This window comes from Python bivittatus, unplaced genomic scaffold (genome assembly GCF_059951505.1).
Source record: "Python bivittatus isolate LINGU-HERP-01145 unplaced genomic scaffold, Pbiv_v1 ctg000690_np1212, whole genome shotgun sequence".
Lineage (NCBI taxonomy): Eukaryota > Metazoa > Chordata > Lepidosauria > Squamata > Pythonidae > Python > Python bivittatus.
The window spans coordinates 18,697,685-18,719,409 of NW_028277096.1; the positions used below are offsets into that span (position 1 = coordinate 18,697,685).

The following is a 21,725-nucleotide window of genomic DNA, read 5'->3' on the forward strand; positions in this document are numbered from 1 at the left end:
TCCAAATTGAGTGACTTTGGTTTCTAATTTAGTAGAGGCGTTGAGGGAAGCAGATGATTCTCTGCGATAAGTTAAGGGAGAGATCTCTTAGGTGAAAAGTTAAAGCCGTTTATTAGGAGAGATAGTGCTGTGATATTCTTCAAACTGACGCTCAACACGAGGCCCAGAATCGAAACGATCAGCTCTGGACTCAGTGATGAAGAGATAATTTTGAAATGGATGGCCACATTTTACAGCGGGGGGCCATGGAGGCAGGGAATATTAGAACATAGTAATTTCAAGTTTGGGCTTGATAAAACACTTTCCATCCTGTTGGAGTCAGCAGAGGTTGGGGTCCCTAGATCTCCACTTTTAATTGGTTTTGCACTTGGCTTTGTGGTGGAAGAAGGACTTCTTCAGAATTATAGCATAGCAAAAAAGGCCGAACACTAAGCTCCCCCTCCCATCCCTTTTTTTGCAGCTGTTTTGTAGACAATGTTTGTACAATGGAGGGCTCTAGAAGGCCAGTTCAGGGCTGGTGGCAAGAGAGAAAGTGGGAGCCAGTACTTAGAACCAGTTTGGTCTAGTGCTGTGTTTTTCAAACTTGGCAACTTTAAGAGGTGTGGACTTCAACTCCCAGAATTCCCTAACCAGAGTGGGAGTTGAAGAGAATTCTGGGAGCTGAAGTCCACTCATCTTAAAGTTGCCAAGGTTGAAAAACCCTGGTCCAGTGGATAAAGATGCTGGACTAGGAGGGGGGAAACCTGGACACACAAGCCAGTTGGGTGACCCTGGGACAGTCCTTTCTCAGTCCCAGGAAGAAGACAGTGTCAACCCACTTCCAAAAATGCTGCCAAGAAAACTTCAGGGACCGGTCCAGGCAGTTGCCAGAAATCAAGATTGCTTCAGAAGCATATTTATTTATTTATTTATTAGATGTTTATCCTTTATTATACTACACTTCCCCTCTCCTATTTCCCTCCCCACAACAACAACCCTATGACTGACCCAAATTTACCCAGCTGACTTTCATGCCTAAGGGAGGACTAGAACTGTGGAGTCTTTGGTGTCCTCTGAGCTTGGTTGTTTTCTTGCAGACATTTTGTTACCCTTCCACGTAACATCTTCACTGCTAGAAGGGAGTGGGGTTTGCTCAACCAAGCTCAGAGAACCCCAAGGACTCCACAGTTCAACCCTGAGCTACATATATTCTCTTCTATTGGAGGACTAGGACTCACAGACTTCTGTTTTTTAGCCCAGCATCTTAGCCTGACATCAGGTTTTAGCTCAGTTTCAATCCAAGCAAGTCACGATTTACTACTTCTGTCTTTCTGCTCTTTGGGGGACAACACATCCAGACCCCTTTGGGCCTCATTTCTAGATTTGTCCACTAGATATGTTTCATGAATCCTCTTCTCCACCAGATTGTGTAAGACTTTTCTGACTCCTGCATTTAGTTGGGGACTATGGCTCTGCTCTGAATAACAGTGGCTTCACAGGATTTTAGATGGGTTCGGAGGTCCTGGACAAGTAGGTTCTGGGTCCTGCTGGCAGAATTACTTGGGTGGAACAGTCACATTCTAACAGCTAGGCGCAATATAGAAATTATGTTTGTTTGTTTATTGTCTTTCTGTCCTGCCACAATCTGAGTTGACACCAGGCAGAACCTTCCAATGTGATTTGCAGAGATTAATAATACATCTTTATCTTCATGTTTACAATGTTAGAAGATGCAACAAGAAAGGAAAAGCTATCAGGACTTTGGGGTTCTTGAGGTTCTCTGAGCTTAGTTGTTTCCCTGCAGACTGATGACATTACATAGCCCGGTAATGAAATGTCTGAAAAACAACAGAGCTCAGAGAACGCCAATAGTTCAACCTTGAGCTACATATATTATTTACTATCGGGACTTAGAAGAAGGGGTGATGGTGGAAAGGCTCGTGCATTTGTTTTTGATTACTGTTTCTTAGTTTAGTCACATTTTTAAGTTCTCACAAACCCCAGAATAACTCTAGGTCAGGGTGATGTTGGTATTAGTCCAGCTCCAAATGATGTTCCAAGTGCTGGGTTGGAAGAAAATCAGGAGAATCCAAAGCAAGGCCTCTAAGATTTCAACAGTTGCTCAAGCATTGCAGATGTTGACCCAGCCCTTGTCTTGGGAAGAAACTTCTCTTCCATCCCCTGATTTTTCATTTGCTTTAGCCGGAGATCCCGAGAGCTGGATCTGAGACTTTCAAGCAGTGTTTCTCAACCTCAGCAACTTTAAGAAGTGTGGACTTCAATTCTCAGAATTCCCCAGCCAACATGCTGGCTGGGGAATTCTGGGAGTTGAAGTCCAAACCCCTTAAAGTTGCTGAGGTTGAGAAACATTGCTTCCAAGCATGTGCCAGGCTGCTGGGGTGTGGATTCTCATCCCAATGATCTGCTTTTTTCCCCTGCAAATTATCTATGTCACCATTGCTAGAATTGTCCATTTGGGTGAAGAACCCTAATAAGTTATCTTTAAAAGATAGTGCATAATTTACAAAACTGAAGAGGCTTGAAAAACAACAGATGGAATGCCTTAGATTTCTTTTGAAAAATGTTTGCAGTGTCTTGAAAGAAAGAAAAAAACACCCTGTAGAGTTATTTATTTAAAAGAACACAAATTCCCTCTGCTCCACGTGTCCCATCGTTTAACAATAAATGATGCTTTCTGCTGATAAATGGCCCTCTTTTATGCAGACGAGCAAATTAAAGAGACAACCATTGGTGAGGGCAGGCAGATGGTTTTGTCATTTTAATATGTAACTCCTCATGCAATTTGTTAGAAGCGGGACATTGTCTCTTAAGGTAATCCTGGGTAAAATATACACAGATATCCAACATGTTGGTGGCAAGATGGATGAAGCTCCAAAATTGGTACAGGATGTTTATGAGAGGTATGTCTCAGCTTCTGAGAACAAGCAAAGTAGAGCTGATAAGAGAGAGGCAGTAATAGTAATAGTAATAAGTCAAGATGATGGCCACGATGGTGCAATTGAAGCTGTACAGTGGTACCTCGGGATACGAACTTAATCCGTTCCGTGACTCTGGGCGTATCCCGAGTTGGTCGTAACCCGAAGGAAATTTCCCCATAGGGTTCAATGTAAATCCGGTTAATCCGTTCCACCCTCTGAATTTGGTCGCACCCCGAGGCAAATTTCCCCATAGGGTTCAATGTAAGTCCCAACCCGAGGCAATTTCCCATAAGGTTCAATGTAATTACCGTTAATCCGTTCTGGCGTCCACGGACCACACGGAAAGCGGCCGGGCGCGGCGTGGTGCGGCGCGAAAATGGCGGGTGCAGCGCGGTGCGGCGCGAAAACGGCCCGGCGCGGCGCGAAAACGGCCCGGCGCAGCGCGGCGCGGCGCGAAAACAGCCCGGCGCGGCGCGAAAACGGCCGCGGACCACGCGGCAGGGCCGGAAAAACAGCAGCAGACCACGTGGCACGGGCGGAAAAATGGCCGCGGACCACGTGGCACGGGCAGAAAATGGCTCGTACCCCGAGGCGGAGTTCGCAAACCGAGGTAAAATTTTGGGGCCAGAGCTGGTCGTAACCCGAAAAATTCGCAAGCAGAGGCGTTCGTATCCCGAGGTATCACTGTACTTGCTTTTATGGGTGATCTGCACTAGGTCCTGTGGATACAAGGATGGTTTGGCAACTCTTGTTACAGATGCCTTCTTTGGTCAGAGCTGGACTTATAGGTTAATGGTTGTGTTCAGACAACACATTTATGCAGGTCAGGTAAAGGTCTTACAAATTCACTTGCAAATACGCTTAGCTAAGTCAGTGTTAACCTTGGTTAGTTTTTTAAGTGACTTAATAAGTTGTTCAGGCCCAACCTGTGTGGTTAGTTTATGGTTCAATGCATTGTGTGAAGTTAGGACATAAGTTAATTCAGTGAATGAGTTAAGCATAATATGTCTGTCAACTTCCAGCTGATCTTTGTCTTTTTCTGTGCAAGTGAGCAGATTTACAAACAAAGCACTGGGTTGTTGCCACACACCATTATTTTCTAAAAATGCTGGTGTGACCTGTGTGGAATCCAAGGGCATACTTGGCAGTAAAGATGCTTTGCTTCTCAGTATGCCATCTCTGATTTTAATTTTGCCTAATATTTAACAAACTGAAAAACTGAGTGAAGCAGTGGGCCTGGTGGGCACAAAGGAGGTATGGTGGTGATCTCAGTTGTGTGAACACAGCCATTGCTTCTAAAGGACCTAATATTTCATAAAAGTTGTTCAAGGACTAAGACAGGTTTTTAGTCTAATTGTCATTAGAAGAAAGGAATGGGTGGAAAAGGGGGGAAATGGTAGTTATGGAACTCCTTTACCATATTCTCCTTCCTGGACAGCATGGATGGATGGATTAAATTTGTATGCTATCTCCCCCAGTGGGCAACTCTGGGTGGCTAGTGGGTGACTAAGGAGAGAAGGGGTCCCCCTTCAGCTCCACCATCCTAGTGGAACTCGTCTGCTCTTCTGTTCACCAAACCAAGATCTGCTATGGTACCAAGTAATACTAATTTTCCACTCTTCTTAATATTTCCTCTTTTCTCCCCATCTTTGTAGCTCAAAAGGGCCAATGGCTAAGTGGTTTCTTTGATTACGGCTCTTTTTTGGAGATCATGCAGCCCTGGGCTCAGACTGTTGTAGTTGGTAGAGCCAGGTAAGCCTTTAATAACATTAAGAATAGTAGCGACAATAATAACCATGCCTAGAGTGCTTTAGCATCCTCAGAGCACTTAAGATTCTTGTTATTAGTATAAGAACCCTGTAAGATAGCAAGATATCTGAATTAAAAAGGAGTCATGGTCATACAGTGTGTTATTGGCAAATGCAAAACGCAAAGCTACTGGGGTGCAAAATATTTTGAATTCAAAATGTTCTGAGCTTCAGACAGCTCTTCTGGTCTTTTCAGAAGGGTTTTGATGATGGTTCTAATCATATGGGACATGTTCTGAGCATGAATCAAGGGCTGTTTCAGCACATTTCTGGTAAGGTCTGGACCACTCATTTCAAGCTCAAAATGTCTTGAATACCCCTACTCAAAATGGGCCCATTTGTAAGCCAGCCCCCAGACAGTCAAGACTGTACATGATTGTTGTGGATCTGTAGGTATATTTTTGAACTTTAATAGGGAATGCTATTTATCTGTGTTTTTTATTTAACCCATCCTTTTGTGTATTTTTAAAAATTACATCTTAATGCCTTGTTATGGGGAAGTGGGCCTGAAAAAAGATATGCTGCTTTAAAGAGTCCACTCATTAAAATTATTGCAGTTTTTAAAGTTACAGTAACTGTTTCTCAGGCTTGCAAGAAAGCTTGAAAAAAAAAGCAAGCTGCTTTAATGGGTAACAGAAAGAAACTGTGCTCATCCAGAGCTAAAACATTTTCAAAGCATACACAGCCCCTCTGTCTGTGGATCTACAAGCACACCCAAACTAGAGTTGGAGTTGTTGCTTCTGTTTTTGTTACTGGCTGCTTTTTAAAAAAATATTATTATTTTATGTTCTTTACGTTCTGTTTATTTTGCAAAAGCAATTTTGGCTGAGCCTTCTTCTAAGCCTTATATAGGTTTTAAAAATCAGAACCAGTGTTTTGAACAGGGCTGGGGAACATTGCCTAAGCATTTCATCTGTGTTATTGCTTTTACTAGGCTGGGTGGGATACCACTTGGAGTGGTTGCTGTTGAAACGAGGACAGTGGAACTGAGCATTCCTGCAGATCCTGCAAACCTAGACTCAGAAGCCAAGGTAAGTGTTGTTTCTAAGGTAGATGACCCATGTATGGCCTGAAAACATCTGTATGACCACCAGATGGCATCCAAGAGAAACAGCACATCCTTGGATTTTGGCATGCCAGATCTAGTAAGCCTGTTCTGACTCATACAAGTCTGTGGAGTCCTGGGTGCTCTCTGAGTTTGGTGGTTTGCTTGCAGACCTTTCATTGCCTGACTAGGTAACATTGTCAGTACGAGTGAGTGTGGGGTTTGTTCCCTGTTTATATACAGTAGCTTGCCCTGCCAGTGTTGGTGGGGGTGTGGCTTTCTCCTTGGTAGTTCCTTGATTAGGGTATTGTTTTCAGCTTGATCATTTGTCTGGTGTTAATCCCTGCTTATCTGGGTGTTGGCTGCTGGAGAGGGTGCATTCTGGTCTTTTTGTTTCCTTCTTAGCTTTTTTTGTTGTCTCTTTTGAATGGTGTGTAAATGTGGTTTATCTCAACGTGTCTACTGATGGCTGATTTGTCTGAATGCCAAGTTTCCAGGGATTCCATAACGTTTTTAGATTTAGCTTGATCTAGAATGTTTGCAGTTTCTCAGCTGAAACTATGGTTGAGTCTGTCCATGTGTTGTGAGATTAAGTCTGTCCATGTGTTGTGAGATTGAGTCCATGTGTTGTGAGATTTTTATCATGTCTTCTGAATGCTAGTTGGTGTTCAAGGATGTGCTCTGCTAGTCTTCTGCCTGTCTGTCCTACATAGCGGTTGTTACAGTCCTTACACTGTATGTTGTAGATGACTCCTATTTTTTCTTCTTGGGCTACTGGGTCTTTTGGTTGACTTTAGATGTTTTGGAGGGCTTTAGTTGGTTTGTGTGCTACTGTAATGGTTGTAATAGCCTGTTGGTTGTTTCTGAGATGTTTTTGATGTATGATATTGTTATCCTTTTCATAGCTTGTATTGGTTGTGCTGCAGTGGGTTGAGTGATCAGGCACTTTTTGATAAGGTTGCGTGGGTATCCGTTTTGTTGGAAGAAGTATAGGAGGTCTGTTTCCTTTTTCTCCTGTTCTGGGTTGCTGCAGTGCATTTGTGCTTGTACAAATCTCGTAGTTTAGAGATCCTTTTAAAAAAGGCTTAGTGGTTTGTCATGGGATTCAGAAAGACATAAGAGGTGATTCTCATGGTCAGGTTATTGCTGTGATTAATGCAGTGTTTCCCAAGGTGGCACTCTTCAAGTGTTTTGAGACTGCAGCTATTCCAAGCCAGCATGACCATTGCCTGGGGAATTCTGGGAGCTGTAGTCTCAGCCAACCTGGAGGGCATCCAGTTGGGGAGGGCTGGACTAACATGATGTACCTGTCTAGGGGTTTGCAACTTTGGATTTTATATTCCAGCTGGTTGATAACCATTTCTTGTAGTAAAATAAAGGTGGAGAATCTGATCTAACTTTGGCCTTTGTTCCAATGTAATTTCAGCCATAGCCAGCCAATATAGACAAAAAAGGGGATGTTCCCAGTCTGCGTTCCATGCTTGGAAGAACACAGTTTTCCATTTCTGTAAAAGACTGTTGCATCAATGAAATGCCTCTGCATTTGTGTTTTATTTTCTGGATAATTTATCTTCCCTCTCCCCACCTCCTGCAACAGATTATCCAGCAAGCTGGCCAAGTATGGTTTCCTGATTCTGCCTTCAAAACCGCTGAAGCGATCAAGGATTTTAACCGGGAAGGACTTCCGCTGATCGTCTTTGCCAACTGGAGAGGTTTCTCAGGTGGAATGAAAGGTGATTATTCTAAAAAAGGGAAAGAAGCACATTGAAAAGCTGTGGTGGTGGTAGAGGGCAGAGGACTGGGACAATTAATGGAATTTAGGGGTGGGTTTAGTGGTAGTCCATGGGATAGACATTAAAACAGTGTCTATCCTTCCTCCCACCTGCCCCCATCTGGCTCTCAGCATTCTGTGTCTACATTCTGGTAGGCCTGTTTTTGGAAGGGTGGGAGAGGGAATTATATCTTTTATTTTTGGGATCCCAGAAAAAATTTGGTTTCTACACATCTCAGAAGTTCACTCAATGTGCTGCAGCTGCCTTCTTGTTTCTCAGTGCTGACTCTTTCCTGTTGGACCCAAACACTTGAGGACTGCAGGGTGTCAGTATCATCTACATCTGTTTAAAGATTCAGAGAATTATTTGCTTGCAAAATGCTGCCAAGGGAAGAGGTGCTAAAAAGGAAAGCCAGGATGAAGATCTGTTGAAGAGACAGGCATGTTTGTAAACCCAGAGATCTGTCTTCAGGCTCAACAGCTTTCTTTCTCACCTGATATCTTTGAAGATTCTTTTAATTAAACACCAAATGGTTGACACGTTGGAAGGCCAAGCACCAGGCTCTAACTAACATTGGCTGTTTAACCTAAGTATAGATGAAACCATTTTCTGGGTTTTCACAATACAGTGATCCATAAACTAAGTGGGTTTGCATGAGATGTTCAGTCATCAAAAGCTTAATGCTAATCAAGTTTAACAGGTTGGGTGTATGCAGCCACTAATCTTTAACTGTGTTTGCAGCCCATAAAAGTCCTACTGGATGATAGAGCCTATCCTGAAGACGGGATGGGTCAGAGGTATTTCATCCTCTGGTGGGTGGATGTTTTGTGACTAGCAGCCATTTTGTGAGTGCATCCATGAATCGCTCTCAAAATTCCAAATATGTCCCCAACATGCATCGATTGCCCACCCCAATCTTTGGATAACCCCTGTTTCTTTATATGAAGTCTACAGATATTAATCAGTTTGTCTGATGAGGAAGGAAATGTAGCCTGGATCATTCATGGAGATAGTTTAATTTAGTATTTAATGTTTGTGTAGAATTCTTCAGTAGTTACAATCACATTGGTTCAGAGGGACAACCTGCAGCTTTAGGGCCACGTGTAAGCCTCAGAAATTTTACATAGTCTCAACAGATTGCTTGTGACCAAACCTGATTCTTGGCTGAAGAAAAGCCTGGTATTACAGGTAATTCTCAACTTACTATCATGATTGGGACTGGAGGTTTGGTTGCTAAGTGATGCAGTTGTTAAGTGAGGCATCGTGTGACCATGTCCAATTTTATGACCTTTTTTGCCATGGTTGTTAAGTGAATCACCAGAGTCATTAAGCGAATCCGGCTTCCGGCAGTGAGGAACAAAATTGATGTCTTAAGCTTTGCAGACATTTAAATTACCAATTTCATACTAAAACCCCTGGCTTTGCCCGCTTTTGGAAGAGATACCTAGAGATGCGACACAAAACCTGTTCTGGACTTCAAGAGGAAGAATCATACAACCGTATGTAGAGTTAGAAGGTATCCCAGAGGTCATCTAGTCCAGCCTCCCAGCTCAGGGCAGCAGTATTACTATTCTGCATCTTGTATAAAGGAAGTCGGCTTAGGTTGAGTAGGCAGGCTAGTATGAGACTGCGAAGTCAATTAATGGCAGTGGGAAGATTCAAACTGGTGGATTTTCTATGTCAACGTTTACCTACTTAGCCACTATTTTACTCAATATGGTTCTGTTGCCATACTTCATATTTACACATTTAAAGGAGTTTCCTAGAGATGAATGGAGATGAATTTAAAGATGCAAATAACCATCAATAGGAGAGGGCATATAAAACAGGATTTGATGTTCTGTACGCTGCGTGGGTCTCCAATGACTTTTGGAAGCCCTGTAGGATCCAGTTGCTAAAACCTGGCATCGTAGTGATGACTTTTGGCAGGGCTAGTTATTTTTCTTTTCAATTAAGGATGCAAAACAGGGATGTCAAGCCTTGGGGAGGCGAAATGCATCTATTTTCGGTAACCCTTCTCCCCCCTCCCCCATGCTGCAAGAAATAAAACGATTTGGGCTGGAAAGCTGAGTCCCATCCGCTCTGATGGCATCCTGTTTTACCGTCATGTATCTCTGCAGCTCTTAAGGCAGCCAGAATAAGAGAAATGGAAGGTTGGTTGATCACTGGCCAAAGAAAAGGGCCACCTTGATCACAAACCATTGGAGCAGCCTGCAGTCTGAAACTCAACAGGGGCTAGCAACAATCAGTGTGGTTAGGGGATCTGATAGATTCTCTGTGTGAAAAGCCATCAGCCCCAAGGTCTTGCCTTGCCCCTAAAAAAAAAAATCTTCCAACTTAGATATTACCTAGGGCTGGCAGGTATAGAAACTCAGAGCTCTCGTTGTCAATCTTCCAGTTCCCCTTGGAGAGTTGTTTGCAATTTTAGTTTCAGTGTTAGTTGGGCTATAAGGGGAAGCAGGAAAGGATTAAGCAGGGAATGAAAATAAACAATTATACCACCCCTTGGTGAGCCTAAGAACACACAAATACATGCATATGTACACACATTGCTAAGAAACGGCTGCGCTGTGGGTAAAATGACTCCAAAATTGTGTGTAATGAGTAGGAAAAGATTAGAGAGCGCTCTTGCCATGTTGAGAATTGACATTAGTGGAGGGGGGGGGGGAATTCTTTACAAGTCAGTGCAGGGGGTCTAATTTAGACTGGGGTGTGTGTGTATGTTTGCCATCCACACACACTGGCTTCTGTGCATATATTTATATCTATATCTATATATGTATATTTATTTATTTTAATCTATATAATAAATAAAGTCATATTGGGAGGGGAAGGCGGCCTTCCTCTAAACGCGTTCTAGTGAGCTACAAAGCTCTCTAGCACATTGCAAAAATTAAATTATTTTTTTTAAAGCCCGCCTTGAATATTTAGATGGAGGCAAGCAGTTTATTTAGACGAACTGCCAGTGACCCACAACAGTGAGACATCAAGCGTGAAATTTCCAGTAAATTAGCACCGGGGTCTCGAGCCCAGCGTGAATAGGGTTGATAAGATGCAAATCCCAAAGATATTAAACCGCCTTGCTGGCCGCTCTATGGGGTCGTTCTCAGTTAGTTTTTCATGTTACCCCTTTTTTTCTCCCACCACCCTCTGGGACAGGTTATAAATAACAATAAAAAGGAACAGTTACCAGAGACTTTAATCAGAATAAAAAAGACTTTAAAGAAAGAACCAAACAACACTGATTACCTGAATGTTTGTACTGCAGCAGAACCAAATGTAATGAATTTAGTACATTCTCTATATGAGCGCTGTGGATGTCCTACTTGGTGAATTTTTGTTTCCTTTCCTTCATTTCTTAGGGCTCCATGAAAACTACTGAGGTTAATTCCAGCTTTGAACGTAGCCTAAAATTGACAGACAAGGGCAAAAGAGGAAGACCACAGTTACAGAGCTGAGGGGGGAAAATACAGGTGCCTATTTTCCAGGACACCTAAGAAAGTTGATAGAATTTTTTTTTTTCAATTGCACGGAGCTAATTATAAAAATTTTATCCTTGTGATTAGATGTTTGACAGTGGATAGAAATAGGAAATATTTTGCTGTCATTGCTTGGGGACAATCCAGTTGAGGGTTGTCTGTCTTTGCTTTTATTTCCTTGTTTCAAATTTTTATAGATTTAGATAGAGATGTGATGTTCCGGCCCGTGACGGTCACTTGTCTCTGGTGCTGAATGATTCTATCCATTATTCCCGTCGCGCTAACGCTTGGCATTCCTTCCCAGCCACACAGTGTCACCTTCTTCTCATCTATCCCATTTTCCCGTATCACCTTCCTCTCTCCATGAAGGCTTCAGCTTGGTTCTAGGGAAAGCGTCCATGCTCAGTGGGAAGGTACATGATCTGCATGTGGAAGATCCTAGGTTTGGCTTCCAGCATCTCTAAGAATAACTCACCTGCAAAGAGACCCTGAGTTTACTCCCTTCATTAAGCAATAAAGAGCGTCCTTGGAATAGCATTCTTCTATAACACATATGGCTCAGCGGTGTAGCTCAGTGTTTCTCAACCTTGACCACTCGAAGAGGGGTGGACTTCAACTCCCAGAATTCCCCAGCCAGCATGCTATGGTTGAGAAACACTGGTATAGTGCATTGTTTGCAGGCAGAAGGTTCCAGATTCAACCCCCAACATGTTCAGGGAGAGACCTTTGTGGTGAAACTCTGAAATGCTTCTCCTAAACTTTGACTACACACACACAAACCTCTGCCCAAACTGATACCTCTGAAATGTGTAGGACCTGCAGATGCCAGAATTACCAGCCAACATGACTGTCACAGTCCCACCACATCTGGAGAGTGCCAGGTTGAAAAAGGCTGCTTAGTATCATACAGTCAGATTGACCAGTGGTCAAATTTGAGGAAATAATCATGGTTTGTCCTTCCCTGACCCATCTCTCTGTTGCCCCCTGTACTGATTCAGTTTAGAATACAAACTCCTATGCGGGAGATAGCTTTTCAGTTTGTTTTCATTGTAATGGGCTAGGTACATTGATATTGCTAGCTTATTAGTCCCTGCACGTTCAGGAAGATGTGTGGCCGAGCATTTTTTCTCCGTAAATTCAAGAAATTCTTTATCAAAGTAGGGCTTCAGTTACTTTCGGCTTCCAAGACAGATTCTTTTTCTAAGAGTGTGCAAAATGGTTCAAAGTATTTCCAGCTTGAACTGGAGGGTTGTGGCTCCATCAGTGGTGTTCTGAGACAGGGCTGTTTTGTGCTCAGAATACTTCTGAGCCTAGTGTTTCCACCTCAAAATAGGCATTTTATGCTATTTTCCCCATTAGCTTCAACAGAGTGGTTAACTTTGAGCATTTCCTCCACTGAAATGCATGGGGAACTCTTTTCGTAGGCCCTCTCTTTTTTTTAAAGCAGTCCATGATATATCAACTTCCCATATCTACTGAATATCAGTACCTTTGTTTCTATTTTGTATTGGTATTATACAGAATAATAAGGGAGAAGAAAAATGAATGAGTGAATTAGGAATTCTCTGCTGTAAGCGTGACTGTTGTTTAGGCCTCAGGCCAAGACCTTTTGATCCCCCCATTTTGGGTTTTTATGCACTTCTTATATTTATAACCTATTTTTTTCCCAAGGAATTTAAGCATCCTTGTACATGCTATCACTGCCTGATGCCCACTGGTTACAGGAATCCCTGCTTAGAGAAGAAATGTGGAGCTTGTACTAAATCAGATCATTGGAGCGACTTGGACAGTCAGGCCTATAGTGACGGATAACTACTGTCTCTCAGCCTGAAACTTTTGCAGACCTGTTAAGTGTGGGATATTCTGCTTGGCAAGCCATGTTCTGTCAATGCGCTCTAGATCCTGTGGTTAAAGATGCCTTGTTCTGCCCAGTTCTGACCTGAAATGCAAACTCAAAACTATTTGCATAACTTGCTAACTTGCATAAGTTAGCTTCTATGACCCAAGTCCACGTTTTGTCATCCTCATGCTTGCACTGCTGAAACTGGCCACAAATCACCGGGTTTTGACAGCATGGCTTTTCTTTTGTGGGGGGAATAAAATAAGGACCAAAATAGGTATGCTAGCCTTCATCCACAACGACGACAACGACGACGATGATGATGATGATGATTTTAAATTTATTGGCTGCCCAACTCCAGTAGACTCTGGGCAGTGCCTAAAACTAAAAAAGACATAAAAACAGCTAAAAATATTAAATCAGCAAGCAGCTGGGATTCAAATGTTCTAATAACAAAATGCACAGAACAAAACAGAGGCCATTTAACAAGTAACAAACAAATAACAAACTCTCCACACATCTGAAAAAGAAAACAGGCTAAAAAATTGGCCTTTACCTCCATTGATGACGTCTCTTGACTTCTCGCCACCCCCCGCTCTTTACGGCAGTACTTCCCAAGCCTGGGTAAATTACCCAAAATTGGGTAAAAGTGGTTTTTCTTTGGGTAATGACACACAAGGCCAATCTTTGACTTAAAGATTGCCACGTGTACTAAGATATATTCGAAAATCTCCCCAAGTATTCCTATTAAGACGAAAATCGTTGAAATTCCCAATGGTAATTTATTGAAATGACATAAAGATCATTCAGTGATATTGTTTTTATAATATAGGTAGTCCTCGAGTTAACCATTCATTCAGCAACCGTTGGAAGTTACAACAGTGCTGAAGGAAGGAACTTACAACTGGTCCTTGAAGTTCTGGCCATTGTTGTGCCTCCATGATCATGTGATCAAAATTTGGGCACTTGGCAGCCCGCCCACATTTACAACCAGTTGCAATGTCCTACAGTCATGTGATCATCATTTACAACCTTGCAAGCAAAGTCCATGGGGAAGCCAGCAAGGGAGGTCGCAAGTCTCCCCCAACCACCCCAACCTTTCTTTGCTCGCATGCCCCGCGCCCTCCTTCCCCCCTTCGCTCGCATGCACATACCCACCAGTGCCCTCCTTCTAATAAGCAATTTGGGGTAATGAAGTAAAAAGTTTGGGAAGCACTGCTTTAGGGATTAGCTATGCATTGCCCACTACATTTTCCTGAGCAGATACACATACAGTTTTAAAGCATTCAGGACTAAAATCAGCCCCTCCGTTTTTCCCCTCAGAAAGTTGAGTGCTGATATCAGTGACTATTAGCTGTTACAGTTCAATAGATGGTTGGTGCCTTGGATTGAATAAAGTTGCTATGGCTTATGAGGATTTTAGTTCTTTCCCAGCAAACGTCTCCTCCTCCTCTATTTTTTATTTATTTAAGATCACCAGCTCCATGCAAACGAGCCCTCTTTAGCTCAGGCTGCTACTTCCAAATAAAATATACGTTCATAGCAGGAGTGAAAAATGCCACGCTAATTGCACCATTATTTTATTATGCAGCGCGACTAAAAAAAAAAGTCTACTAAAGAATTAATTTGGTTAAAATAATTTGAATCGAGCAATTATTTTCTTAACACTGGAATTAGCTGAAAGGAGTTTCAAGTGGTTTATTGCTAGGGCTACATAATAAAGCGATTGTTTAATTAGCAATAAATTTGTCATTTGCTATAGGAAACAAAAGGATTGTTTCTTTCATCCAGAGATGACCTTAAACCAAAAGTTACTCTTCTTTTTTGTCAACATTTTTTTTGGATACTATATTCCTGTTTGCCTGGGAACAAGTTAAAGATCACACTGGAGCAAACCAAAGTTATGTGTGGTTTTTAAGTATGCATGTCTGTATGACTGTAATTAGGCATCATCTAAATGGTTCTATCATTTGGTAGAAGAGATCTGTGGATCACCTAGTCTACCTTACACTTCTAGTCTGCCTGCCACCAACAGGTATTGTGACTGATGCTGTCTCATCACCATTGTCCAAAAATGGAGATTCAGCCCAATCTTTTTTAGTACCTGGAATAGAATGAGGTCTTGCTCATTGCCCCAAGCAGCAAAATCAGCTAGATTTTAGATGGCTTAGATTTCAATGGCTTTATATGGAGATTAGAGACTTCTTTTCCTTCCTGAATGAAGAAGAGTTGGACCTCCATCTTCAGGAACAGGATATCTCCGAATACCAGCTGCTGGGAGGATAAGCAATGTTTCTGGCCCTTAGGGATTTTCTCAATAAATATCTTGTAGGAGCTTTTAATGCAATCACTCCTTCCTGCTGCATATTCAAATGCAGTCTTGAAGTGGAACATTTCTATCCTTGGATTCCATGACAGTTTTGAAGTTCCATTTGGCCATCTGTGTCTAAAGACTGATGATAGGATTTCTCCCTTTCATAAGTTTGTTTCAGTCTTCTCTTAAAAAGTAATTTAGGCCAAGAGCCACCGCTTGAAGCAATGAAACCCACAAGTTAAATGATACTTTTCGGGGGGGGGTGTTAGGAAGAAAACAGCATGCCAACCTCTTACTTCTGTGTCCTTTCTTCTGCAGATATGTATGACCAGGTGCTGAAGTTTGGGGCCTATATTGTGGACGGTCTGCGAGAATATAAGCAACCAGTCCTTGTTTATATCCCACCCCAAGCAGAACTCAGAGGAGGATCCTGGGTTGTGATCGATTCCACCATTAATCCTCGACATATGGAGATGTATGCTGACCGGGACAGCAGGCAAGTCTCCTCTACTGACTGATTTAGCATAGCCTTGAGATACAAATGCAGTGTTAATTAACAAAACAACTACACCTAGTAAGTTTATATCATGGAAGGTATTCTTATGAAGCCACAGTACCTGCGATGTTCTGGTGTTAGGGAAAGCTTTTAAAAATGTGGCAGTTATCACTGTAATATTTGATTTGGGTGCACACACACTTCCTGGCAGCTCCTCGCACTGACCTGTGAATGACCGCAAGCAACTGTCTCTTGGCCCTTTATAAGCTGCAGTATAACCCTCTAGGTTTCATGGGTTTGACCTCACCAGGGTTCTAGTGGCTATTTCTTTGAGCTGGCAGAATGTTTTTTAAATGGCTTCTGGTACCTAAGAGGTCATAGCAAAAAGGCATCCTGTATTTTAGAACAATTAAGGTACTCAAATAAAGAGGGAACATTTCTGAAGTATGCTGAACAGGAACAAAAAGTTCAGGCCTAACCAGTTTGGAATCTAGATCTTGCATGGTTAGTTTCAGATTGGAATAAGAATATGGAGAGTAAATTCTATAAATTCCTTTTTTTCCCAAGGAAGTAAATTAGTCACTTATAGGTAGATGTGGTTGCTAAAAGTCAACATTGACTGGATGGCACGTAATCAATCAATTGTTAGAAAGGCAAATAAGTCAGAACATAGACTGAAACATATAACATGGCCAAAGATCTCCAACTGAATAAGTCACTTGAGAGGTTGTAAAGTTTGAGTCCACCCTTCACCTTGGAAGCTCATTGTATGATTTTGAGCAAGTCCAGTGGTGTTAGTTGGTGGGTGTGCATGTAAAAATTTGCAAAAGGGCAATTGCAAAGTTGTGCCCACACTCTTGCAGATTTTCAAACCTCTGAGAAGCCCATGAACCAGTCAGTATCTCTCAGCCAAGCACTCCCCTCCACAGAAATGTCTGGGGAGAAAGGGTGACAGGAAGGCTGTACCTGGAACTCTAAATTTAACAAACCCTAACCAACAAGCAAACAGTATTGTGTAGAAATTGGAGTGGGACTATAATTTTGGTGGTTCTCATAATCTACTTCACACGCAGAAGGTTCCCCACTCCAGTTTCTGGTATTGCCAATTGAAAAAGGTTCTTAAGTATGAAAGCAATCTTTTAAAAAATCATAAAACCCCAAACACTTACTTCAATAATGTCCATAGTTCTTTCTAGTGTGCTTCAAGGATTAACATTGTCTTTGCTCACCCATTGTGCTAAACCATGGTTTATTCAATCATTGTTTGTGAATAACCCAAAGTTGGTTAAATTTATACAGTATGCTTAATCAAATCTAAATAACCACATGATGGTTTAGTGGGCAGAGTGAGCCCAGTTACCTTCTCGAGGAAAAGTAAAGTGCAAAAGGATGAGAAGAAATGGCTTTGAAGGCATCTAGATGTCCGTGGAATAGATCTACATGGAAGGAAAACCATGTAGAGTTTGGCTTCTCAAATTATTTTCAACCCCTTTCAGTTGCCACAGAAAGCCACTGTATTTTCTTCTGTGCAATAATATAGCATGTTCCATCCGTGTGTGTGTGTCTCCTTCTTCTCTTTCCTCCTGTTGCATCTCTGTGTTCATGTGTTTGTCGGCGCTGGCAAGCATGGAGTGCATACATTCTGCTCTGGGTCACATGACCAGGAAGGAGGTGGGAGGGACACTATCCTCATCATTATCATCATAACTTAAACTTGTTTTTTTTAATTAAAACTTTTATTAAGATATGTAAACAGCAGAGTTAAAATGCAAATCAGAAAGTATAGAAAAGAAAGAAAATAGAACTAAAAGAAAAAGACAAAAACTGAAATAGTGAGAACAGATAGAAAGATGAAACGGAAAGTGACTTCTGACTATCGCCAATACAGTTATGAGTACAAATTAAAAAATTAATCTCTTACCACTAAGTAATCCAAATTCATGTTATTTCTATCAACACAAACCATCTAATCATTAAATCCCACCATCAAAGCTTCATTTTCATAACTTAAACTTGTATGCCACCTGAGTTCCACAACTCAAGGCAGCCCACAACGATCAAGCAAAGAAATTAGAATAAAATCAGTAAAAGGTGGCAAGCATGACAAAGTAGAAGGAATGAAGTCTGCCCAATCTTTTCTCCCATAAACATCTTTTGGGGGAATTTTCAGAAACGTTTTTCTCCAGGCCTTGGCGTCATCCAGCCCATTTTCAAATTCCATCTTTATTTTTCCAGCTTTTTCTCCCACACCAATTTTAGATCTGTTCTCTTCCATTTTCAGAGAGATTTCTTGCTGATGGACAGACAAACAGGCAGACAGCCCCGAGCCCCTTTATGTATTTTCTTTCCAATCCTTTATTGTTGGAAAGAATTAAAAACAAAAGATTAGAACTAATGTTATAATAACATTTAAAATGCTTAAGACTCTGTATGAGTCATAAAATAACATTTAACATCTAAATTATAACTAATTACTCATAACATTATGCTCCATAACCATTAATACATCTCATAAAACTAACCCAAAACAACATAATCGTTATCAATATAAAACACATATGGGACAGTCAAGCAACATGCCTAATGTACTATAAAAAAAGCAACAATATCTGGCCTTTATTATCCCTGAAAGAAACTGAAATCTGCTAGTTTTTTTTTTCCCCAGGGAATATAAAGGGGTAAAAAAATAAATAAATCCCCAGCTGTTCTCAAACTTCAGCCTCTTGCTGTGGTTTCAAGGAACTGCCTAGAGAGCAGTCCAAGAAGAAATATTTTTTAAAGAGTCACGGAAAAAAGACTGTGCTGGAGGGGATCAAACACCTAGCCCTGAAATAAAGCCCTTTCTTAGGTTCAGATGGCAACAGCATGTCCACTGGAAGAAACTGAGGTCAGCAAAAGAGGAGGTATGATCTTTGGGAAGCTAAATCCTGTTTATTGGATTTTCTTTCTAATGACCTCATAAATATGACTACAGTGATGCCAGCATAGAAAACCTTCCTTTCTTAGAACAGGGATGGGATTTTGGGGGGGCCTGCATACCAAGCATGTAGATTTATCTCCTTTCTCTTAACACCATTCACTATGACAGAATCTTAGTAGATGACTCTATGCCTTGTATATATGCATTAAACACGCACAAAGCATCTCTTGTCAGTTCCCTTGTACAATGTAAGGCCAGTTTAAAGGTCAGTGGGAAAGTAGTTATTCATGAGTTTGCTAGAAGGACATAGCATTTGTATCTGTACTTTGATTATTAAAGTATGCTTTTATCTCGCTTTACCAGAAGGCTGTTCCTTGTTTCTTGTTTCATCCTGTGAAGTTTCCATCAGCTTAAACACATTTCTTCTGCTTATTAGGGTTTTTTTCCCCCTCCCCAATTTTGCTGCGAAAGTTGTATGGCTAATTGAAATGAATATATACATTTCAACCAGCTTCACCTTTTGCAGTTCCCTTCCTTACTTGGTTTCCCTAAAAATGTTAGCTTTCTCAGCCTCATTCTCTCTTTTTCAGCCTCCTTTCTGAACGGGCCCCCTTGTTCTGTACTGACATGTTTTACCAGCATTTTCAGCCTCTGTTTATTCCATTTACAGCTAGGAGAGGCTGGAACTTTTACAAGGTTGCTTAGGGGTCCTTATCTTCTGTTGGAGGTTAAATGCATCACTCCTGACTCCTTCAGCATTTTGTGTGCTAACTTCTGTTAAAATGTCTTTTTTTTAGAGGTGGTGTCTTGGAACCTGAAGGGACTGTGGAAATCAAATTCCGAAAGAAGGACTTAGTGAAAACAATGAGGCGTGTGGATCCCATTTATATGGGACTGGCAGAGCGACTTGGTAAGTCTTGGTGGGTTGCTTGTGTAAGTCTTGGTGGGTTGCTCGTGTCAGCCTTACTAGGTAGACAAGACAGGAAACACAACCAGATGAGTTAATTCTACTTTATTATAAGGTTACATTAACAGAATCTTTCAAGTCTGAAAGTACCTCTCTCCCACCCTGCCCCCCCATCCCCTTTACAGCCCACAAAACTAGGGAGGGTCTCTTCTGAGCCTCTTGCCCTGCCCGCTTTCCTGCTGCAGTCTAAGCTGCCTTTTATCTGACTGTTCCCTTGGCTGTGTCTCCTTGCCCTGTCTCCCAAGGTCATTCCCACATACCATTACACTTGTGTGCTAATTAAATCCATCCAGATGTATAAATCTGATTTCAGTTCAAGGGTCTTCAGCCATCTGCATCTGGCGAATGATCATTTCTATGGTAACATCTTCTCCTGTCCTGCCTCGATATTTCTTAGAGTCAAAGCAGGTAACAATAAAATAACTTTGGCACTGAATAAGAAAGGACGATGTAAATTTGCAGACTTTTTTTAAATGCTGAGGAACAGGGTATGTGACATTTAGCAGTATATGTGTATGTGTGCATTTGACCATTTATATACTGCTTTTTCTGCTCATAAATCAAACTTATGGTGCCTAAGAAATAAAACCAGGCTTCACAACTAAATTTGAATGGGTAACAGCCACAAAAAAGATCAAGAATGGGTGAGCTTGAGGGAGGGTGGGATGGAAATAGCATATAGAATCACTGAATGTATTTATTGATTTTAAAGGATGACACTGATCAGTCAGGCAGAAGATTGTTAACACAGTGAAATTATTTTTAATGAAAGTACCTATAAAAACTGCAGATGATAAATGGCAGTGTTGGAAGGGTCAGTCCCCTGTGTACAAAAAAGAGGGGGTACCCCTTGGATTGCAACATCCGTCATCCACAAGTGTACAACTCAGAGATGTTTGCCCATGGTGAATATGGTATGTCCTCCTACAGAACCTCCAAGATGAATTCTTGGAAGACTTCCACAGATGTAATCTCCAAACAGGTCCTTTGGATCTACAAGATCCATGGCTCCCACATTTTTCTGATCTGGTCTCCAGAACTAGACCCTCCAACTGGGAGCTGCTATATTCTCATTCCCTCCAGTGACAATACAGTCCAAATACATGCTGGATAAAAACAAGAGAAAGCTTTTCCTACCGCCTGACTTGGTTGCACAGAGACCTCAAAGATTAGGAAATAGCATTCTTCCTGTTCCTTTACTGAGTGTTGTTCTTCAACTAATTTTTTTCATTTGTTTAGACTGGGTTTGGCATTTTTATCCACCTGTCAAGTCCTTCCCAAGGACCTGGGATAGGCAGATGTTGTCTGAGGGTGTTAGAGGTATCGTCGCAGGACATAAGCTGTTCCAAGTAAAGCTGCCTTTTGCAATTGACTAGTGGTGATTTTGTCAATGCTGATGGTCTTCAAGTGGTGCTCCAGATGTTTTGGGATTACCCCCAAGGCGCCTATAACTATTGGGACTATCTTTGCTTTCTTTTGCCACAGTTGTTCTACTTCTGTTTGCAGGTCTTTGTATTTTGTGATTTTCTCCAGTTCTTTCTCTTCTATTCTGCTGTCTCCAGGTATTGCAATGTCCACTATCCAGGCTTTTTTATTTTTCTTATAAACAATTCTTAAGTTGGGGTATTATTATTATTATGGCTGGTTGCACAGTCAGACAGATGTTTAGACTGGATTTGGCATTTTTATCCACCTATCAAGTCCTTCCCAAGTTGTGTTCAATAGTGTTAAAGGTATCGTCGCAGGATGTAAGGTGTTCCAAGTTATCATTTTTATTATTATTTAGATATATTATAGCCACCACCCCAAAAGAATCTGGGTGGCTTACAACAGGAAAATATATAATTAAAATTCTTAAAAACCTTACCACAAAACATAACACAACAGCCTGGACTAAAGAGCCATAAACAGCCATTGCTGTTCGTCACCGAAGACAAATTCCTTGTATATATTTTATACTTGGTCATTAAAGTATTTTGTATCTTTGTATCTTTTGTATAACATAAAATACACACACACACACACACACACACACACACACACATGCCAACTGGTGCTCCACAGGCACTCTAACCCCAGGCCTGGGAACAGAGCCAAGGGCCCTCTGGAAGCCCAGGAGAGCGGGTATCATATATATCTCTGGGGGGATGCTATTCCAGAGAGCAG

General features: G+C 41.6%; 1 protein-coding gene across 6 annotated transcripts in view; it reads left to right on the forward strand.

The window, feature by feature from the left end:
- The window catches only part of ACACA (acetyl-CoA carboxylase alpha), a 237,437-nt gene that overhangs the window by 183,389 nt on the left and 32,323 nt on the right, over positions 1–21,725 (forward strand). For all 6 annotated transcript variants that reach the window (XM_088152435.1, XM_088152437.1, XM_088152436.1 and 3 more), the window contains 5 exons: positions 4,574–4,670; positions 5,661–5,757; positions 7,369–7,504; positions 15,495–15,672; positions 19,390–19,502. In XM_088152435.1, coding sequence (XP_088008561.1) covers positions 4,574–4,670; positions 5,661–5,757; positions 7,369–7,504; positions 15,495–15,672; positions 19,390–19,502 — 621 coding nt within the window. The remainder of the gene's footprint in view (positions 1–4,573; positions 4,671–5,660; positions 5,758–7,368; positions 7,505–15,494; positions 15,673–19,389; positions 19,503–21,725) is intronic.